Consider the following 18291-nt stretch of genomic DNA (forward strand, 5'->3'; position numbering starts at 1 on the left):
CTCCTATCTTGGATATTCTCTGTTCTAAGGCCCATCCTGTTCTGACGTTCTATGTTCTAAGATCCCTCTGAGTTCTGACATTGAACAGGCTGTAGTCTTTGCTAGTCTGATTATCTGATCTATTCTTCATTTTACAGATGAGAAAACTAAGGCTCAGAGAAGGAAATGACTTGCCCAAGGTCCCAGGTGAGTTAGTGCCTAAGCCCAGGTCTCTTGTCCAATGTTCCTTACACTTCTACTTGTCTAGACCTTTGAATCAGCATGGTCCAGAAGAGGCTGCCTCAGGGGGTCCTAATCTCTCTCACCTTCACTGGAGGGCTTCCAGAGAAGATGCGATGCAGAGGGGATTTCTGCTTAGCTACACATTTGATGTGACACTGAAATCTCTTCCAACTCTGAAATTTATAGTATTCTATGAATATGGGTTGTTTGATGTCACATGATCCTGAACCTAGAACCAGAAGCAACTGCAGAGTCCATCTGGGCCAAGGGTTCTTAACTTGCACCCTCAAAGATTGAAATAAAGATATATGTAAGTTCCCACCCATGAAATTGGATAGATTTTTTTTAAGAAGTACATCTTTATTTCGATTCTATTGGTTTCCTTTGTAATCCTATGTATTGTATTGTATTTTATCTCATTTTATGCATTTAAAAGACAGGTACCATAGGCTGTACCAGTTGCTAAAGGGGTCTAGGACACACACACACACACACACACACACACACACACACAAGGTTTAGAACCTCTGATCTAGGTCACTCCTCTCATTTTATTGATAAGGAAACTGAGGCACAGAGCAGTCGTGGTTTGCCCTGGTCACCTAGATAGTAAGTATTCTAGGGGGAATCTGAATTCGGGTCTTCTTGACTCTAACATTTTACCCAGAATGCCATGACTAGTCCCCAGACTCATGCTCTTTAGGGCATGATTGGAATTAACCCACTAAGCCCAGCTGCCAAGGAGGTGGGTCACACCACCAGTTTGTGGTTCAGGTGAGCAGGGCATCTGATTTCCAAGTGAAATCCTGCTGCTGAATGGTACCCGGACAGCCTGTCCTTGTTTACGGCCCCCATCCCCTGAGAACAGCGATTGCTCATTCTGGCATGTGATAAAGCCAGTGCTGTGCAGGGAGGAAACTCAACTCTCCTGAAATCCACTCCCCACCCTCCTCCCTTCCCCCCTTCCCCCACAGCCCCTTGGCCAATTTGGGCATCGGCATGCCTGGTCAGTCCCCTCTCCTACAAGCTCACGTGATCCAAGACTGGCTATAAATAGCCAAGGAACTGTGAACAAAGACAGGATCCCAGAGTTTGAGAAGAGCTGAGAGGAAAGGGGATTGTCATTCGGCAAGGCGAGGGTCTTTGCCTCTCAGGGTACCTGCTCAGTGTGTGCTTGTGAAGCCAGAAGCTGCTACCTCAGCAGGATGGATTATAAGTCAGGTCTCATCCATGATTCGAACCCCATGGAAAACCTGGAGAAGCAGCTGATCTGCCCCATCTGTTTGGAGATGTTCACCAAGCCTGTGGTCATCCTGCCCTGCCAGCACAACCTATGCCGAAAGTGTGCCAACGATATCTTTCAGGTCAGTGCTTGGAGGTGCCTGGCCCTGGAGGCCCTAACAATTCCCCCACCCTTATCCTCGTATAAAGCTTCCTGAGACTTTGGGGGCCTAAACTGGCCCAGCCTCATGTGCCAGGCTCTGGGTCATCACAGTTCTTCTCTAGGAGGCAGCATGGGACAACAGATCAGAGTCAAAATCTCAGTTAAATCTCAACTCTGCTTGTATGAATTGGGCCAATCACAACTTCTCTGGGCCTCAGTTTCCCCTTCTGGAAACTCAGGGAATTGGCTTAGGTTTTCTCTATGATTCCTTCTATCTCTAAATCCTAGGATCTCCCACTGTTCTTACCACCCTCCCCACCATGGGCCCTTCCCCAAAAGCCTCCTGTAGGGCCTGGGAGGGGATAGGAGACAGTTGGCTGCCCCTTTCCTTCTCCATGACGCAAGCTTTTTTTTTCCACTAGTGCTCCCCCTAATCCTCTCATCCTCCTCCCTCTTTTGATAAGATTGTTGACCAATGAGTTCCAAGAGGCAACTGATTTTAGTAATAAAAGGGGGGGTGAGGAGAGAGAAACCAGACCCCTCCAGTTGGAGCCAGCTCCAGGGTGGCAGTGGGCCCAGAGCCTCCGGGTGCAAGGGGGAAGAGGGAGGGGTTGGGACAGGGAGCAGGTGATCAGGAAGGCAGTGTCTTCCCCAGCTAAGGGTTTACAGCTGTTCCTGAAGTTTGTGTGTGTGTGTTGGGGGGGGACCTTTCTCAAGAGAGGGATAGGGTCGTGGGGGTGCATGGTCCCTATGCTAGTCTGGGAGAGAAATCTCCAAGGTAGAAGAAAATGTTAACTAGCTGACTGTTATTAAATGCAAATACTTAAATATGTTATCTTATTTGAGCTTCAAAACATTAGGAGATGGGAATCTAAGACACAGATTGTCCAGAGTCATACAATTAGAAAGTTTCTTGGGTGGGATTCAAACCCAGGTCATCCTGACTCAGCTACACCATACTACCCCTGGTTGGTTGCTTTGAGCTACAGTTGAATCATCTATGAAATGGGTCCTTCCTCATTAGAACTCTTAGGATCACACATTTTTATACATAGAGACGGGAGGGACCTCATTCAGTCCAAACCTGTCCTTAAAATTTTACAAATGAGGAAACTGAGGCCCAGACTTGCCAAGGTCATACAGGTAGTAAATGTGTAGGGCTCCTATTGGTTTATTCCATGGAAGGAGGAAGCTAAGAAGTAGAGTGATGCTTGGTTGGGGGGGAGAGTGGAGGTAGGAGGAGGAGGTAGCAGGGAAGGGTGCTCTCTGACACGGTGAATCCCCAGACTTCTCCTCTATCCTTGGCATCCACAGGCTGCAAACCCCTACTGGTCCAACCGGGGTGGCTCCATTTCAGGAGGCCGTTTCCGATGCCCATCCTGCCGCCATGAGGTGATCATGGACAGGCATGGGGTGTACGGGCTTCAGAGGAATCTGTTGGTGGAGAATATCATTGACATCTACAAACAAGAGTGTTCAAGGTCAGTTCCTTCCCCCATGTCCTCTGGGCTGCTGAGTGGGGAGGGGGGGACTTGGGGAGGGATTTGCTTTTCTTAGTCTCAAAGGAGTCCCTGGCGAGGAAGAGGAGAGGTCCCTACTCTCTCAGGCCAAGCTTCTAGGAAGAAGGTTTGGATACTAGATCCCACTCTGTCTTCCTACCTCCCATCCCTTCCACAAACCTGCATCCAGATTCTGCATCCAGCTAAGCCCACCTCCCAGAGCCCACTGCCCACAGCTCCAAGGCCTGATGGGGCCTCCCTTGCCAGAAGCCCAGGGAGTGGAAACTGATTCCCCTCTACCCAGGCCTTGGGCATTAGACGTAGGATGGAAGGGTTAGACTGGCCATCCAGCCACCTTCAGGGGTGATGATAATAATTAGCATTTTTAGGGTACTTGAGGTTTACTTTAAAACACTTTACAAATATTATCTCATGTTTATCCTTATGACGACCCTGTGAAGTAGGTGCTATTATTATCTTCATTTTACAGATGAGGAAATCGAGGCAGACAGAGGTTAAGTGACTCATCCAGTATCACACAGTTAGTGTGTGTCTGAAGCTGAATTTGAACTCAGACTTTGGTGACTCCAGGTTTAGCGTGCTATTCACTGCATCCCATAGCTGCCAGTGCTGAAGAGGGAAAAGAGAGAAAGAGATAAAAAGGGGGGAAGAAACTAAAAAGCTGGAACTTTAACAAATGATGGAACTAATTTTGGAAACATTCTTCCTCAGTGGAAAAGAGTGAGAACAGCCATAAAATTGAGCTAGGGAAAGAATCATAATCAGCATTAATTTATGGCTTTATCATTAATTTAGTGCTTTAAATACATTAGTTTTTTTTTTTTTGATCTTCAGAACAACCCTGGGAGGGAAGCAGGATTAGTATTATTGCACCCATTTTGTAGATGAGAATACTGAGGTTCAGAGGTGGGAGATGATCTGCTGTAGGTCACTAAGCGGCAGCTCATTGACCCTTAGGCAGAAGTATATGATAAGCACTGCAGTACTGGGGCCCAGAAGCTCTTAGGAAAGCAGCTGTGGTGCCTGACTTTCCCAAGTCCTCCTTTCCCTCCAGCCTCCTGTCAAGGGCCTGCTTGGATGTGTTCTATTCCAAAGCCCCAGGGCTGCACAGTGGGACTCTGGTTTAGCTCCACCACACTGTAGGGGCTGAGGCATGGTACTTCCTAGGGGGGGGCTCTGTTTTCTGTCTGTAGAGATAAAGAGATTTCTTGTCAGGATAAAAGGAGATAGAGGATGGGAATGCACTTCGATAAAAAAAAAACCCTACTCAAATTATTTAGATTATGAGAACTAGAAGGGGCCTCAGAAGGGAGAATGTCAGACTTGTGAGGGTCTTTAGAACACAGAATGTCAGAAGTGGGGGAGGGGGAATCTTAGAACACAGAATGTCAGAGCTGGGAAGACCCTTAGAACACAGAATGTCAGAGGTGGGATGGCCCTTAGAACATAGGATGTCAGAGCTGGGAGGGTCTTAGAACACAGGATGTCAGAGCTGGGAGGGCCCTTAGAACACAGGATGTCAGAGCTGGGAGGGCCCTTAGAACACAGGATGTCAGATCTGGGAGGGCCCTTAGAACATATAATGTCAGAGTTGGGAGGGTCTTAGAACACAGGATGTCAGAGCTAGAAGGGGCTGCAGAGTGCTGGACTTGAAATCAGAAAGACCTAGCTTCAAATCCTCTCCTTTACTAGCTGGGCGACCTCTCCAGGACTGTTTCCTCATCCATAAAATGAGGACAATACCTCCAGTGTCTCCCTTACAGAGCTGTTGTGAGGCTCAAATGAGATAATGTTTACAAAGAGCTCTGCAAACCTTAAAATGACATGCAAATATCCATTACTGTTATCCACACACACACTCACTCACACACACATACGCATATTCACATACACACACAATGCTCACATACACACTCACACACATATACACTCCCACATACACATACACATGAACATACACACACTCACAGAAATATACACACATACACACACACTCACTGTCACACACATATAGTCACACCCACACATACACACATACACACTCACACAAATATACACACATATACTCACACACTCACTCACACACACATACACACACACACAAACACACACACACAACTGGGAATTAAGACCCAGAGACTGATCCCAAGTGGTACCACAAGCCAGTGGCCTAACCAGGATGAGAAGCTGCATCTCCTGGCTCTCTCTTTCTATTCTATACCCCTTCTTGTTAATTATTAGTAATAATAATGTCACACTCCAATGATCAAAAATCAGCTGAAGGGGATGGAGGAGTTAAACATCTGTTCCCACAGCCACTGCACCCACAACACCTCAGTGTGTGGCCTGAACAGACTAAAATGCAATCGTGTAATGTTTAACAAAATTAATTAATTAACCTTAAAAGAAATACATAAACAGGTATGGATTTCTAAGTCAACATGCAGCCAACAGGGATCCACGCATATAATTTGGTCATCCTTCTCTCTGTCATTGTCTTATGGTGACATCAACATTGACTAGAATAAAATAAAGTGGGGAAAGAAAAAGGCAAGTGGGAAGGATCTCTTGGTTCAGGAATTATGGCATCAGCTCTAGAAGAATGTTAGAAGTCACCCAGAGGCCCAGAGAGGTGAGGGGAGCTCCCCCTTGTCACAAAGCAGTAAGGGGCTAGAACCAGGATTAGAAGCCCAGTCTGCAGCTCAGTGCTGGGTTCTTTTGTTGCATTGCATGGATTCAGGAGGAAATGCTGGAGAGAGGGGTAGATGAGAAATGCTAAAGGGATAGAGGAGAGGATTAGGGAAGGCAGGCTCCATGGTTGGATGGAAAGAATTCCACAGGACCTGTGTTCAAATTTTAGTTCTACTGCTTACCACCTGTGTGATCTTTGGCAAGTTACCCAACCTCTCTCTGCCTCTATTTCCAAATTTGTAAAAGAAGGGGCTCAGACTAGATGACCTCTAAGGTTCTCACTAGCTGTGCATGCAACAATCTTATGAAAGCCAGCATCAATCAAAGAGGGCTGCCTGGAGGAGGAGGTTTTGAAGGAGAGAAGAGGAGAGGTATGAATTAATTAATGGACGAAAAACAGAAGGGAATTAAGGATTGAGAAGTGGGGCAGGAGAAGGCCTGGCCTGGGAAAGGAGTCTTTGCTGGAAGGACCCTTTCCTACTTCCTCTGCTCATTCAGAGCACCATTCCTTTGCTAGCTCTCAGCCTTAGCTGTGTGACCCTGGGTAAATCACTTAACCTCTCTGGGTTTTATTTTCATCATCCATAAAATGAGATTGGACTCAATGACCTCTAATTCCAGCTCTGAATCTAGGACCTTATGAATATTTGGAGCCCTCTACATCTAATGAAAAGCCCAAACTGGGGTAGCTGCCCTTGTCCCTGGGAGCAGGAGTGGACACTGGCTTATTTGGGATCAGAGTTCTTGTTGCCAGCCACATGGAGACAAGTTTGTTCTTGGGACACAGCTGCCCCAAGGCCCCCAGGGCTGGGGGGGAGGGGCAGAGCAGAGCACTCCAGTGACCTGGGCTGGGCTCTCTCCTTCAGCCGGCCCCTGCAGAAGGGCAACCACCCCATGTGTAAGGACCACGAGGATGAGAAGATCAACATTTACTGCCTGACCTGCGAAGTGCCCACCTGCTCCATGTGCAAGGTGTTCGGGGCCCACAAGGCCTGTGAGGTGGCCCCGCTGCAGAATGTCTTCCAGGGCCAGAAGGTAAGGAGGAGCCTTGGCTGTGCCCCTGGGAGGGGCCAGCTTGATAGCTCATGCCTCACACTGCGGATTGGAGTTCAGGGGATGTGCTGAGCTGGACCTTTCTGGAATAGCCTTGGAGGGACTTCCCAGGGTGCTGGGAGAAGCCATCTCCCCACCCCTCTCAAATCGGAGAAGGGAGGCCTGAGGTCACTTGTTATATTTACTGTCACTTGAGAGTTACAGGGTGTGGCCCTAGGGAAAAGCCAGACCCTAAGAGATATCCTCTCTTGCCTTGCCCCTCTCCCCATGGGCCATCTCAGGTCACAGGTTACATTAATTCCTATAGCAGGAATGGAGGGGCTGTTTTCCCTTCTAACCCATCAATCCCCATCTCTGTGAATACAAATTCCTCTCCTCCACTCCCCAGGACTTAAGAAAATTCCATTTTCTCATCCTTGCGGCAAGCCGGGCACATGGGGAGGGGTTGAAGAAGGAGCCTCTTTTCTTCTTCTCTCACACACCCTCTCCCAGCCTCTCACATCTTTACGGGCCATCATTCTTTTTCTCTTCTTTTCTGTCCTTCCTGATCCTAGCCCTGGCTAGGCTGCCAACTAACCATGAAGTCATATTCACAGGATTTCAGAGCTGGAGGAGACCTCCCTGGGCCTCAGTTTCCTCATCTGTAAAAATGGAGAGTTTGAACTGATTGGTCACTGGGGTCCCTTCTAACTCTAAGGTTCTGGGTTCTAAGGTCCATTTCTACTTTAATATTCTATATTTTTCTTTTTTTATTCTTTGTTATAAGAGACAACTCTTTGTCAAGGTGGGAGGGATCTATCTGGGGATGAAAATGATGTAAAAACAAAATATCAAAATAAAAACATCTTATACTCTAAGAGTTTAACAGCTCTAATTTGAATATTCAATGTTTTGATTCCTTCTCAAGGCTAAAGCCTGCCACTGGTCCCTAGAAATAGAGAGGTTCCCAGTCCCTTTGGGGAACCCTCCCTAAAGAGAACGATTGGAGATCTGGAACAAGGGTGTCCCTGCTTCCCTTTGGCTCGTGGCAGAGTAGAGGTTAAATCTATTTTGGTCTCTCCTCCACCCTCCTTATCCAGACAGAGCTGAGCAACTGCATCTCCATGCTGGTAGCTGGGAACGACAGAGTACAGACGATCATCAACCAGCTGGAAGATTCCTGTAGAGTTACCAAGGTGAGGATGGGAGAAAGGGCCCAGTCTGGGGAAATCAGAGCCACCCACGGTAACCCAACCCTCCCCCTCTCCTACTCCAAATGACTGCTAATGGCTCCTCCAGATGTCATGGGTAGAGGCCCAGTGCCCAGGACTGGCTGGCAGCTGTTATAGATGTGGAGATGAGTGGGAGTGAAAGAAAACTTGGGACTTACAGTTGGAAAAGTCCCTCATTTTCCAGATGTGAAAACTGTAACCTGGAGGAGCTCAGGAATTTGTCCAAGATCACATGGAGAGCAATTTACAAATTTGGGATTGAAACCCAAGTCCTCTTGACTCTAAATATACTGCTCTTTCCAGGCTAATAGTCTATATTTCTGTGGATTCCTTTCTCTCTGTCTACTGCTTATATAACCAATCAATTCTAGCACTGGTTTTTATGAATGAAATTGAACTGCTATAAAAAAAAAAAAACTACCAAGGAGGGGGGGGAACCCACATCGATCCAGAAAGAACTTATCAAATGATTAAAAAACATCTCAACTATACAAATTATTCTCAAAATTTAAAATGCTGCCAAATTCCTTTTATGAGATTCAACATAGTTCTAATACCTAAACTAAGGAAGAATAAAGCAAGGAAAGGGAACTATAGAGCAATACCACTAATGAATATTAATTTTTTAAAAAAGTTTAATGAAATTTTAGAATAGAGCCCACAGCAATATGTTTTTAAAATTATTCAAGAAAGGGAAGCATCATGGATAGCAGAAAGAATAGATGACCTGTGGGATCAGGTTAGATTTCTATCATGGATAGAAGAATGGTTCAAAATTGGGGAAACCATTAGCACAATTATATTAAAAACATAACTACACCAAACACTTGTTTTTCTGAATCCCATTAGGGTAGGAATTCAGATTAGAGAGGGAGATAGTAAAACCTTGACCTAGAGTGCCCACCCTGGACAGCAAGAGCCCTGAATCAGGTGATAATCAGCTAAGAATAATCATAAATAATAATCATATAATTACAACTTATATTTCTATGTATTTTATAGTTTCCAGAACACTTTCCTCAAAAAGTCCCTTGGGGTAAGGAAGGTTCTTTATGGCTATAAATCTAGGATCAAAAGACTATAGAAATATGAGCTAAGAAGAAACATAAGGAAGAATCCAGCAAGGAATTCCAGAATAAGGGACTGGCCCCCCCCAGAGGAGGTGACCCCATATATTTCTCTCTGTTTCTCCAGGAAAATAGCCACCAAGTAAAGGAGCAACTGAGTCATAAGTTTGATGCCCTGTATGCCATCTTAGATGAAAAGAAGAGTGAGCTGTTACAGCGAATCACTCAGGAGCAAGAGGAGAAGATCAGCTTCATTGAGGCCCTGATACAGCAGTATCGGGAACAGCTTGAAAAGGCCACCAAACTGGTGGAGACAGCCATCCAATCCATGGATGAGCCAGGAGGAGCTGCCTTCCTGATGGTGAGCAGCTGGCTTCTCGGTATCCCCAGTCAGCTGTCAAAAGATCAAGAGGATGTCAGAGCAGTATGGAATCTTAGTGTACAGAATGGCAGAGCTAGGAGGGATGTTAGAACATAGAATTCCAAGGTTGGAAGGTGCCTAAGAACATAGAATGTCAGAAATTGAAGGGAGCTTAGAGTGTCAGGGGTGGGAAGGGACTTAGAACAGAGAATGTCAGAATTAGGAGGACCCTTAGAGATCATCTTGTCCCATTCATCCTTCACTGATGAAGAGACTGTAGGTCAGAGAAATAGAAACAACTTGCTTAAGGTCACACCATGGATAAGGATAGGAACCAGAAGGCTGTCTCCAGAGTCTGTGTAGGGCTCTCTGCTGCAAGCTGCTTCCTTATGCCCTTGGGGGAAGACAAAGAATCCTGGATAGCAGAAAGGACAGGTAACCTGTGGGATGGGACTCTAGTGGGTCTCCCTTCTGCCAGGAACCATGGAGGCAGGGGTTAGTCAAACATCAGGAGTTCCCAACCCATTCCTCCAGAATTGGCCAGATTTGGGACTTTGTAACAGGGTTTGGGAAGGGTGCCAGGGAAATGATTTTTGACCACGGCAAAGGGGAAAAACCCAAGAGATTGGAGACATTCTTCAGCTCTGGTACCACAACTGGCTCAGGGAAATCCAGGTTGCTAGGAAGTCTTTGGCTCATGGGAACCCACCTTTAGCACATTTGAGTGCTAAATGTCCGTGGCTGAACCTCTACCCAGCCCTAACCCTCTGCCTTCTCTCTTTCTTCCCACAGAATGCCAAGCCACTGATCAAAGCGTAAGTGTTCCCTGAAGAGTGTAGAGATTCGGGGTTTTGATGCTTCAATACTCCAACAAGCCTATAGGGAATTCCCATTCTCTCCATCCTGACCTTTCCTGATGAATTCTGTGTGCTGAGAGGTTCTGTAACTCCAAGGCCCTGGAACATTTTGCTTCCTTTCCCCCAATCTCTAACTCTCTGGTTTGTCCATTATAATCTCTGCGCAATAGAGGGGAAGGTACCTTCTGTATTAGAATGTCAGAGCCTAGAAGGAAAACTTGTAGGAAAAAAAAGCTTATAGAAAATAGAATGTCAGAGATTCACAGCACCTTAGAACTTAGAATGTTAAGGCAGAGAGGGGGATTGATCAATGATTCAACAAGCCATTATTAAACACCTGCTATGTAGATGCCAGGCACTGGGCAAGGTGCTGGGTATCATAATGGATAGCACTCTGGGCCTGGAATCCTGCCTCAGATTCTTACTAGCATTTAACCCTAGGCAATCATTTCATAGCCAGGAGGGAGGAACCTGAGGCCTCAAGGCCACATGTGGTGGTTCCTCACCCCTGATTTTAACCCTCAGTTTCTTTAGCTATAAAATGGGGATAATAATAGCACCTACCTCAAAGGGTTGTTGTATGGAGCAAGTGAGATGATATATGAAGTACTAAACTGCTATATATTTGGCTCAAGGAGCTTACATTATAATGTCAAAAATTGAAGGGACCCTCAAGAATACTAAGTTAACCTGTCCCATTTTTCAGTTAAGAAAACAGGTCCAGAGAGGTAAAGTCACTAATTTAAGGTCACACAGCAAGTAAATAGCAGAGTCAACACTAGAACCCAGGGCTCCTGACTTTCAGCACTTGGTTGACTATTTTCATGAGTGCCTCACTCTCCTGCTGCATGTGCCCCTAGGCCAGATCCCCTGGGGGATCCCTCTTCTGGAGGGGGAGTATGGCTAAATATAGAGGGAACAGTGAGGAGCAGGGGGAGAAGCTGCTCTCAAATTTAAGAGAGGTTCAAAAGGAGTTGCTTTCCTTGGGCTCTGAAATGGTAGGAGATGAGATCTCAACCCATCCTGTCTTCTCTTCTCCAGCATTGTGGAAGCATCCAAGGGCTGCCATCTGGGCAAGACAGAACAAGGCTTTGAGAACATGGATTATTTCACCCTGGATCTGGAAAACATAGCTGACGCCTTGAGAGCAATTGATTTTGTGTCAGGTAAGACTTCATTGGGAAGGACTGGATCTATTTTCCTACCCTACTATAGAAAATCCAGCATACCAATAGGCAGAGCTAAGCTGATAGAGGACAGGCTATAGGAGAAGAGGGAGAGACTTCCCACTATAGGGCTATGCTTACATTCAGAAAATTAGGGAAGCTTCAAAATGGAAAGAACTTCAGAGGCAATCTAGTTCAACCCCTATACAGATTAGCTGACTGATGGACATCAGGGACCCTGTCCAAGGGAAAACAGAAAGAAAGCTCTGGACTGGGAGTCAGATGACTCAGTTCTAGTCCAGGTTCATCTACCAACTAGTTGTGTGACCCCAGACAAGTCACTTCCCCTCTCACTTTCTTCCATTGTAATATGAGGGCATTGAGACTAGATGGTCTCTAAGGATCCTTTCAGATTTAACATTTCAGCTTAATAATAACAACTCACATTTCTAAAGGGCTTGAAAGTAAACAGATTTCCTCACAATGACCCTATGACATGGATTATCCCTACTTTACAGAGGAGAAAACTGAGGTTTATGAAAGTATCTTTTAAAAAAACTTTATGAATATTTATATCTAGATGAATTAGAAGATGATTTTGACAGTAAGAACATAGAGATTCTGTTAGCTGTATAAGAAAGAAGGTTTTGGATTTTGAAATATTCAAATCTGTCTGATGCTTAGCAAGGATAAATGACCCTGCCGTGGCCACAGAGTACAAGTATTAGAGCTGAAATTGAAACTGGAATCTCCTTTCCCAGCATGGACAGCTCTGTTCACTACATCACAATGCCTTTTTCCACTTTCTCCATGTCCATTCTATATTTTAAGATCTCTGCTAGTTGGTATTCTGTATCTACATTCTCCAGCTCTAAAATTCTATATTCTATTTTTTGTGTCCTGAAATCACTCCAAGCTCGGACACTCTATGTTTTAAGACCCTTCCCAGCTCTGACATTCTGTGTTCTAAGGCTCCTCCCAATTCTAACAGTCTCTGTTCTATGGGCCCTTCCCAGCTCTGACATTCTGTATTCCAAGGTCCCTCCCAACTCTGACAATCTCTGCTCTATGGACCCCCTTAACTCTGGCATTCTTTGTTCTTAAGTCCCTCCCAGCTCCAATAGTCTATATTCAAAGGTTCCTTCTAGTTAAAACTTTCTGTGATTCAGCAAAGGTAGGTAATCTGTACCTTGCAGGCATTCAAAAGACCTCATTTGCTTTAATTCACCTTCCAACCCAGTATTGAGTCCTTAAGGAAAAATCTTTATCCTGTAATTTGGAAATTCACAGACCTCCTTACTGGACTGAAGAATCCTGCTGAGGAATCTCGTGCCTTATTCACCTTGTATTCCATGGAAGTCCCTTTTAGTGGCATCATGGGTAACTCAGACGTTATCTCATCAAATCCAAGCTCTTCATTTTATGGTGCACTGGGCTTGGCCCATAGTAAACCCCCATTAAATATTTTTTCATTCATTCACAAATGAGAAAAAGGCCTTAAAATATGAAGTGGATTGCCCAAGCTCACACAGATAACAAGCAAAAGAGCCAGGATTGAGCCCATACCCTATAACTCAGATGATTCTTTTATTTAAGAAATATGTTTTTAAAATTTTATTGATATATATATTTTTGCATGGACAAAATTTCCCCCTACAGTAAATTCTGAATAGGTGTTTGTTTCATTGAATCGGTGTAAATTAATTTCAGGCCCTCCAGGGTGAAAAGTTTTGCAAACATTCAATCTGGTTAGTAAACAGGGTCCAGTTAAGAGTCAAGGAAGAGATGATTATGGAGATTAGGAGATTTGTTCCCTTTCTTCAGATCCCCAGGAAACAAACCCCTTTCAGAGGAAAGAAACATGGAACAAATTATGTGATCATAGGAAACCAGAGTGGAAAGTGACCTTAGCAAGCATCTAGTTCAACCCCCCTTCATTTTACAGATGAGGAAATGGAGGCCTAGAGAGGGGAAGGGATTTCCTAGTTACATCTGAGTTGACCCACCCAGGCTTTGAGTCTGAGAGAGCTGAGAAGCTGGTGCAAAAGTCACCCACCCAGCTTCAAAGGAGTTACTGAGAAGATAGAGTACAGAAAGTTGGAGGAACAGGGTGAGCAGGACAAGGCGTGCCAGGTAGGGAGAGGGCTCAAAGGCTTGGCTTCCAGGACTGAGCAGAGACACAGAGTTGAGTTTCCAGGGAGGACCTTGACCTCTGAGCCCAGATAGCATTCTCCCTGTTCTTGCCAGACCCCCGTTATCTTTCCTGTGGTTTCAGGGAGACGCAGACAAATTGTGTCTTACCCAAAGTCCCTCTTCGAGGTCACAGCAAGATCAGGTGATACAGGCAATGGGTGACTGAAACAAAGGAATGTCTTTGTGTCAGTCCAGGTTGGGGGGAGGGGAGAAAAAGGGACGGGAGGAAGAGGAAAAAGGGAAGACTCATTCATTCTCCAGGTGTGCTAATACTTGCTGTTCCCCTTGGGTCTTACTCAGCAAGCCTCTTACCCTCTCCATGCCTCTGGTCTCCCCTCTAGAAAGGAGGCCTTGAATGGATGAAGAAGGGTGGAATGCCCCTGCTCGGTATATCTGGAAGTGAGGATGGATGGACAGAGCAAGGAACCCCAGCCCATTCTAAAGCTGTCATTTGCTTTTCATCTACAGATGAGGAAGAGGAGTTCATCGAGGCAGAGGTGGATGAGGATGAGGAAGAGGAAGCAGAGCCCTCTGGAGGGGAAAGTGGGAGGTGAGGAAGTCTATTCCATTTTTTGGATCTGTAGAGATTGCACTGAAATGCAAAGCACAAGGGATAGTTAGGTGGCACAGTGGATAGAGCACTGGCCCTGGACCTGAGTTCAAATTTGACCTCAGACACTTTGACCCTGGGCAAGTCACTTAATCCCAATTTCAGAAGGAAGGAAGGAAGGAAGGAAGGAAGGAAGGAAGGAAGGAAGGAAGGAAGGAAGGAAGGAAATGCAAAGCCTAGATTGGGAGAAACCCTGAAAGCAACATAGTGAGTGCTCCCAAAGAAAAACACAGGGTTTAAACTCAAGGAAAGTTAAAGACCACCCGTAAAGGCCAATTTCTCATTCAGTAAAGAATATCTTAGCATGTAGAGTTGGCCAGGGCTCCAGAAACAGGCAACTGGCTACCCTGACAAACTGAAGCAAAGCCAAGAGGAAGGTGATAGAAACGACCTATAGAAACAGCAGTCAAAGGAACCAGACACCTAACAGGATTATAGATTTAGGCTTGGAAGGGACTTCAGTCATCCCCAAATCCAACCCCCTCATTTTAACAGATAAGGAAGTTGAAGACCAGTGGGTTGAGATGATTTGACCAATTTTACACGGTTCGTAAGCAGTAGAGCCAAAATTTGAACTCAGGTCCTGTGATTTCAACTCAAGAAAGCTTCCCAACACACCACACAGTTTGTTAAATTGTTAAATTTAGCCTAGAGAAGAGTAAAAGGAGGGTTTGTTTTCATCACTTCCTTCAAATATTTGAAAGATGTTTCACGGAAGAAGGTACAACAGGGGACTGACTGTCTAATAGGGGTTTCATCTTTTCAACAGGCAGAATGTCTTGCCTGCTGCATTCTGTTTCCTACCCCCCAATAAGGCTTGGCCTTAGTGGGCTCAGTCCACTTCTGAAGTACAAAACACAGTCCTCTGTCAGAAGACCTGGAATTAGGCATACTAGATCGAATGGGTGGAAGTTACAGAGAGGAAGGTTTCAACTCAATGTACGAAAAAAAAAAGTCCTTCCTTATAAGGAGAGCAGTCCCAGTGTGGAAGGGCTGTCCCATAAGGCAAGAAGGTGTTCCTGAAGATATTGATGACCACCTGTCAGGGATTTTGTAGGGAGGCTTTCTCTATTGGATGCAATTGCATGATCTTTGGGCAACTAGGGGCCACAGTGGATAGAGCACTGAGCTTGGAATGGGGAAAACTCATCTTCATGAGTTCAAATCTGGCCTCAGACTAGCTGTGTGACCCTGGGCAAGTCACTTAATCCTTTTTGCCTCAGTTTCCTCATCTGTAAAATGAGCTGAAGAAGGGAATGGCAAACCACTCCAGCATCTTTGCTGGGAAAACCCTAAGTGCGGCCACAAAGAGTTGGACACGATTGAAAAATGACTTAACAATAACAAGAATATGATCTTTAAGGCCCCTTTCAACTCTGAAACTTTGTACTCTAAGGACCCTTCCACCTCTGTTATTCTGGGTTCTGAGGTCCCTCGCAGCTCTGACATTCTGTGCTGTAATGTTCCTATGATTATACCTCTTGATGTCACTTGTTATATTGTTAGATATTTTTGTCTCTCACATTTCTAACACTAAGTCAAAATATGCTTCTTTGTAGCTTCCACATCTCGATTCTGGTCTTATTCTGTGGAAGTCTAATAATTATTTGTTATCATCATTGCTGACATTTATGTAGCATTACATGGTTACAAAGAAAGCCGTGTTTAATCCCCCATGCCCTATGAGGTGGGTGGTGCAAATATCCCATTTTTCAGATGGGGAGACTGAAGCCCAGAACTGGGATGTGACTTGCTATATTGGAAGAGCCAGGATTCAATCCAGGTCATCTATCTCCCAGCCCTGCTTTCTTTTCTCATCAGATACAAAATACCTTGAGTGTTTGTTGTAACAGGATATGATCCATATATTTGGGCTATGTTATATTACATTTTTTAAAAGGACACAGAAAAAGAAAGAAGAATTTAGGGCACAGAATATCATGGTAAGAAGACTGAAGAATCAGAAGTCAAAGAATGTTCCAGTTCTGAGATGTCATGACCTGGATCTTGGATTCAATCCCTGTGTGACAAGTCACTTGCCCTCCCTGGTTCTCAGTTTCTTCCACTGTGAAATGATGGGGTTAGACCTAGATCTAGATCTAAATCTCTAGAAAGATTTCCTTCTCCCACCCTGTTCACCAGTCTCTTGCTCTCTTTCTTCTAGGAGTACGGGAAGGAGGCAGGAAGATGTCCAGTGAGAAAACCCAAGCCAAGAGAGAGATAGGGGAGAAATGAGGCCTTACCCAGGAGAGGAGTCTCTGTGACAAGCCCTGGGCTTAGAGGCGAGAAGGATCCTACTCTGCCAGGTCGCAGAGACTGGACAGACCCCATGGCCTAGCAAGTGGCCACTCATCCAGGCTTAGAGACTTGTTGAAACACAAGACACAGGACACTTTTCTACGTTGGTGCAAAATGGAATGTTTTGTACAATTTCTTTTTTAATGTTGTTTTTTTGTATATAACTGTAAATGTATATGGATATGGTGCTTTTCGGGAAAAGACTTTGCACATTGTGCAGGGGAGGGAAGTCATTGTGTGGAACGGCTAGAAGTGGTCAGAGATGCCGAGGGACTGGGCACTTGGCACCTGTCGAGGCCCTGCTCCACACCACTTTCTGGACCTAGAAAGAAAGAGTGTACTGTACTTTAATGCATATTCCTGTCACACAGGGTACTTACTTACTGAATTTATGTTGCACATTGTCCAAATAAATGCACAGTTCTATGAGATGTTCCTAAAATGGAGGGAGGTGTTCACTTTATATCCTTGAATGAAGGGTGTGGTACAGAGAGACAGAGGCCTATGGAACCAATCCATGATAGAAACTATGGGGAGAAGAGAAGAGGGTGCATTCATAGAGCTGGATGCTTCTCTGATGTAACGGATAGCATGAGCGATGACTTCGGCATCAAGAAGGCCTGGGTTCTATTCCATCTTCTTATCCAAGGAAGTCACTTAACATCCACTTGCTTTGGCTAGGATTTCACTTTTCAAGGGGAAACTAAGATTTAGGAAGTCTGGAGGTTGGGGGAGAGTTAGCATCTCACTCCAGCCTTATAACATTCCTTTGAAATAGTGCTGTGAGCACTGATATGATATGATCATTATCTCATTCACAGAGGAAGTAACTAGGACTAGAAGCTAAAAGGCAAAGAGAGTGACCTGTCAAAGATCACTGGATTAGGAAGCAGAGCTGGGCTAATAAGAGTGTTAATTACAATCAATGACAATTAGACTGTTCTTTAAGGTTACTTCCAACAATCCAATCCAACAAGCATTGATTAAATACTTATTAAGTGTAAGTGGTTGAGGATACAAAGACAAAAAGGAAAAGAAGCTCATTTTCTGGCTAAGTAATCTAGTGAGATCCTTGATGTCCTTGATTAAGGTATTCCTCCTAGAATAATTCATAAGAGCTTGACCTAACTATTCACATGGGAAAAACTAAGTGGATGAAGAAAGCCATTTAGATAATTTAGACTACATGACAGAGAATCTAGGTAGAGAAACTACAGATAGAGAATCTATAGTTAGTCTATCAGCATAGATAGATCTAGATATAGATGTGTATATATGTACATATGTGTATATTAATATTTTGGACAGACACTAAAAACAGTGTGTACAGGAGAGTATAGGAGGAGGAAAGCAGACTGGATTGCATTTGGAAAACTGTAAGATTGTTTTAATGACCTCAAACTTCTCCCTGAAAAAAAAGGTCCATCTTTTTTTAACACCAATATTATCATTCTGATGTTCTATGGTGGAATCATGAAACAGTCTCCAAAGATATGAATTTGGAAATCTCCCATAGGGTATGGGGGTAGGGAGTATGGTAGTCATGAACAGGTTATAGGACATTACAAATAAGGGATTACACATGAGATGGGGGATAAAGGATGTCATCAGGGAATCCTACAATGGAAAAAGCTGAGTTGCTCAGTAACAAATAACAG

The 18291-nt window shown here is 44.7% G+C and overlaps 1 protein-coding gene across 2 annotated transcripts; it reads left to right on the plus strand.

The window, feature by feature from the left end:
• Positions 1–1273: 1273 nt before the first annotated feature.
• Positions 1274–17075, plus strand: TRIM63 (tripartite motif containing 63). 2 transcript variants are annotated; one of them, XM_069079617.1, is made up of 9 exons: positions 1274–1586; positions 2921–3087; positions 6684–6852; positions 7950–8045; positions 9276–9509; positions 10302–10324; positions 11408–11532; positions 14194–14275; positions 16500–17075. In XM_069079617.1, exons 1-9 carry the CDS (start codon positions 1428–1430, stop codon positions 16531–16533), a joined length of 1089 nt encoding a protein of 362 aa, XP_068935718.1. In that variant the 5' UTR covers positions 1274–1427; the 3' UTR covers positions 16534–17075. The 2 variants fall into 2 exon arrangements, with proteins under 2 accessions (XP_068935718.1, XP_068935719.1); XM_069079618.1 differs by lacking the exon at positions 14194–14275.
• Positions 17076–18291: the final 1216 nt, after the last annotated feature.

The sequence above is a fragment of the Petaurus breviceps genome, unplaced genomic scaffold (genome assembly GCF_028583685.1).
Source record: "Petaurus breviceps papuanus isolate PSGF00001 unplaced genomic scaffold, PetGlider_PUasm1.0 91041, whole genome shotgun sequence".
Taxonomy (NCBI): Eukaryota; Metazoa; Chordata; class Mammalia; order Diprotodontia; family Petauridae; genus Petaurus; species Petaurus breviceps.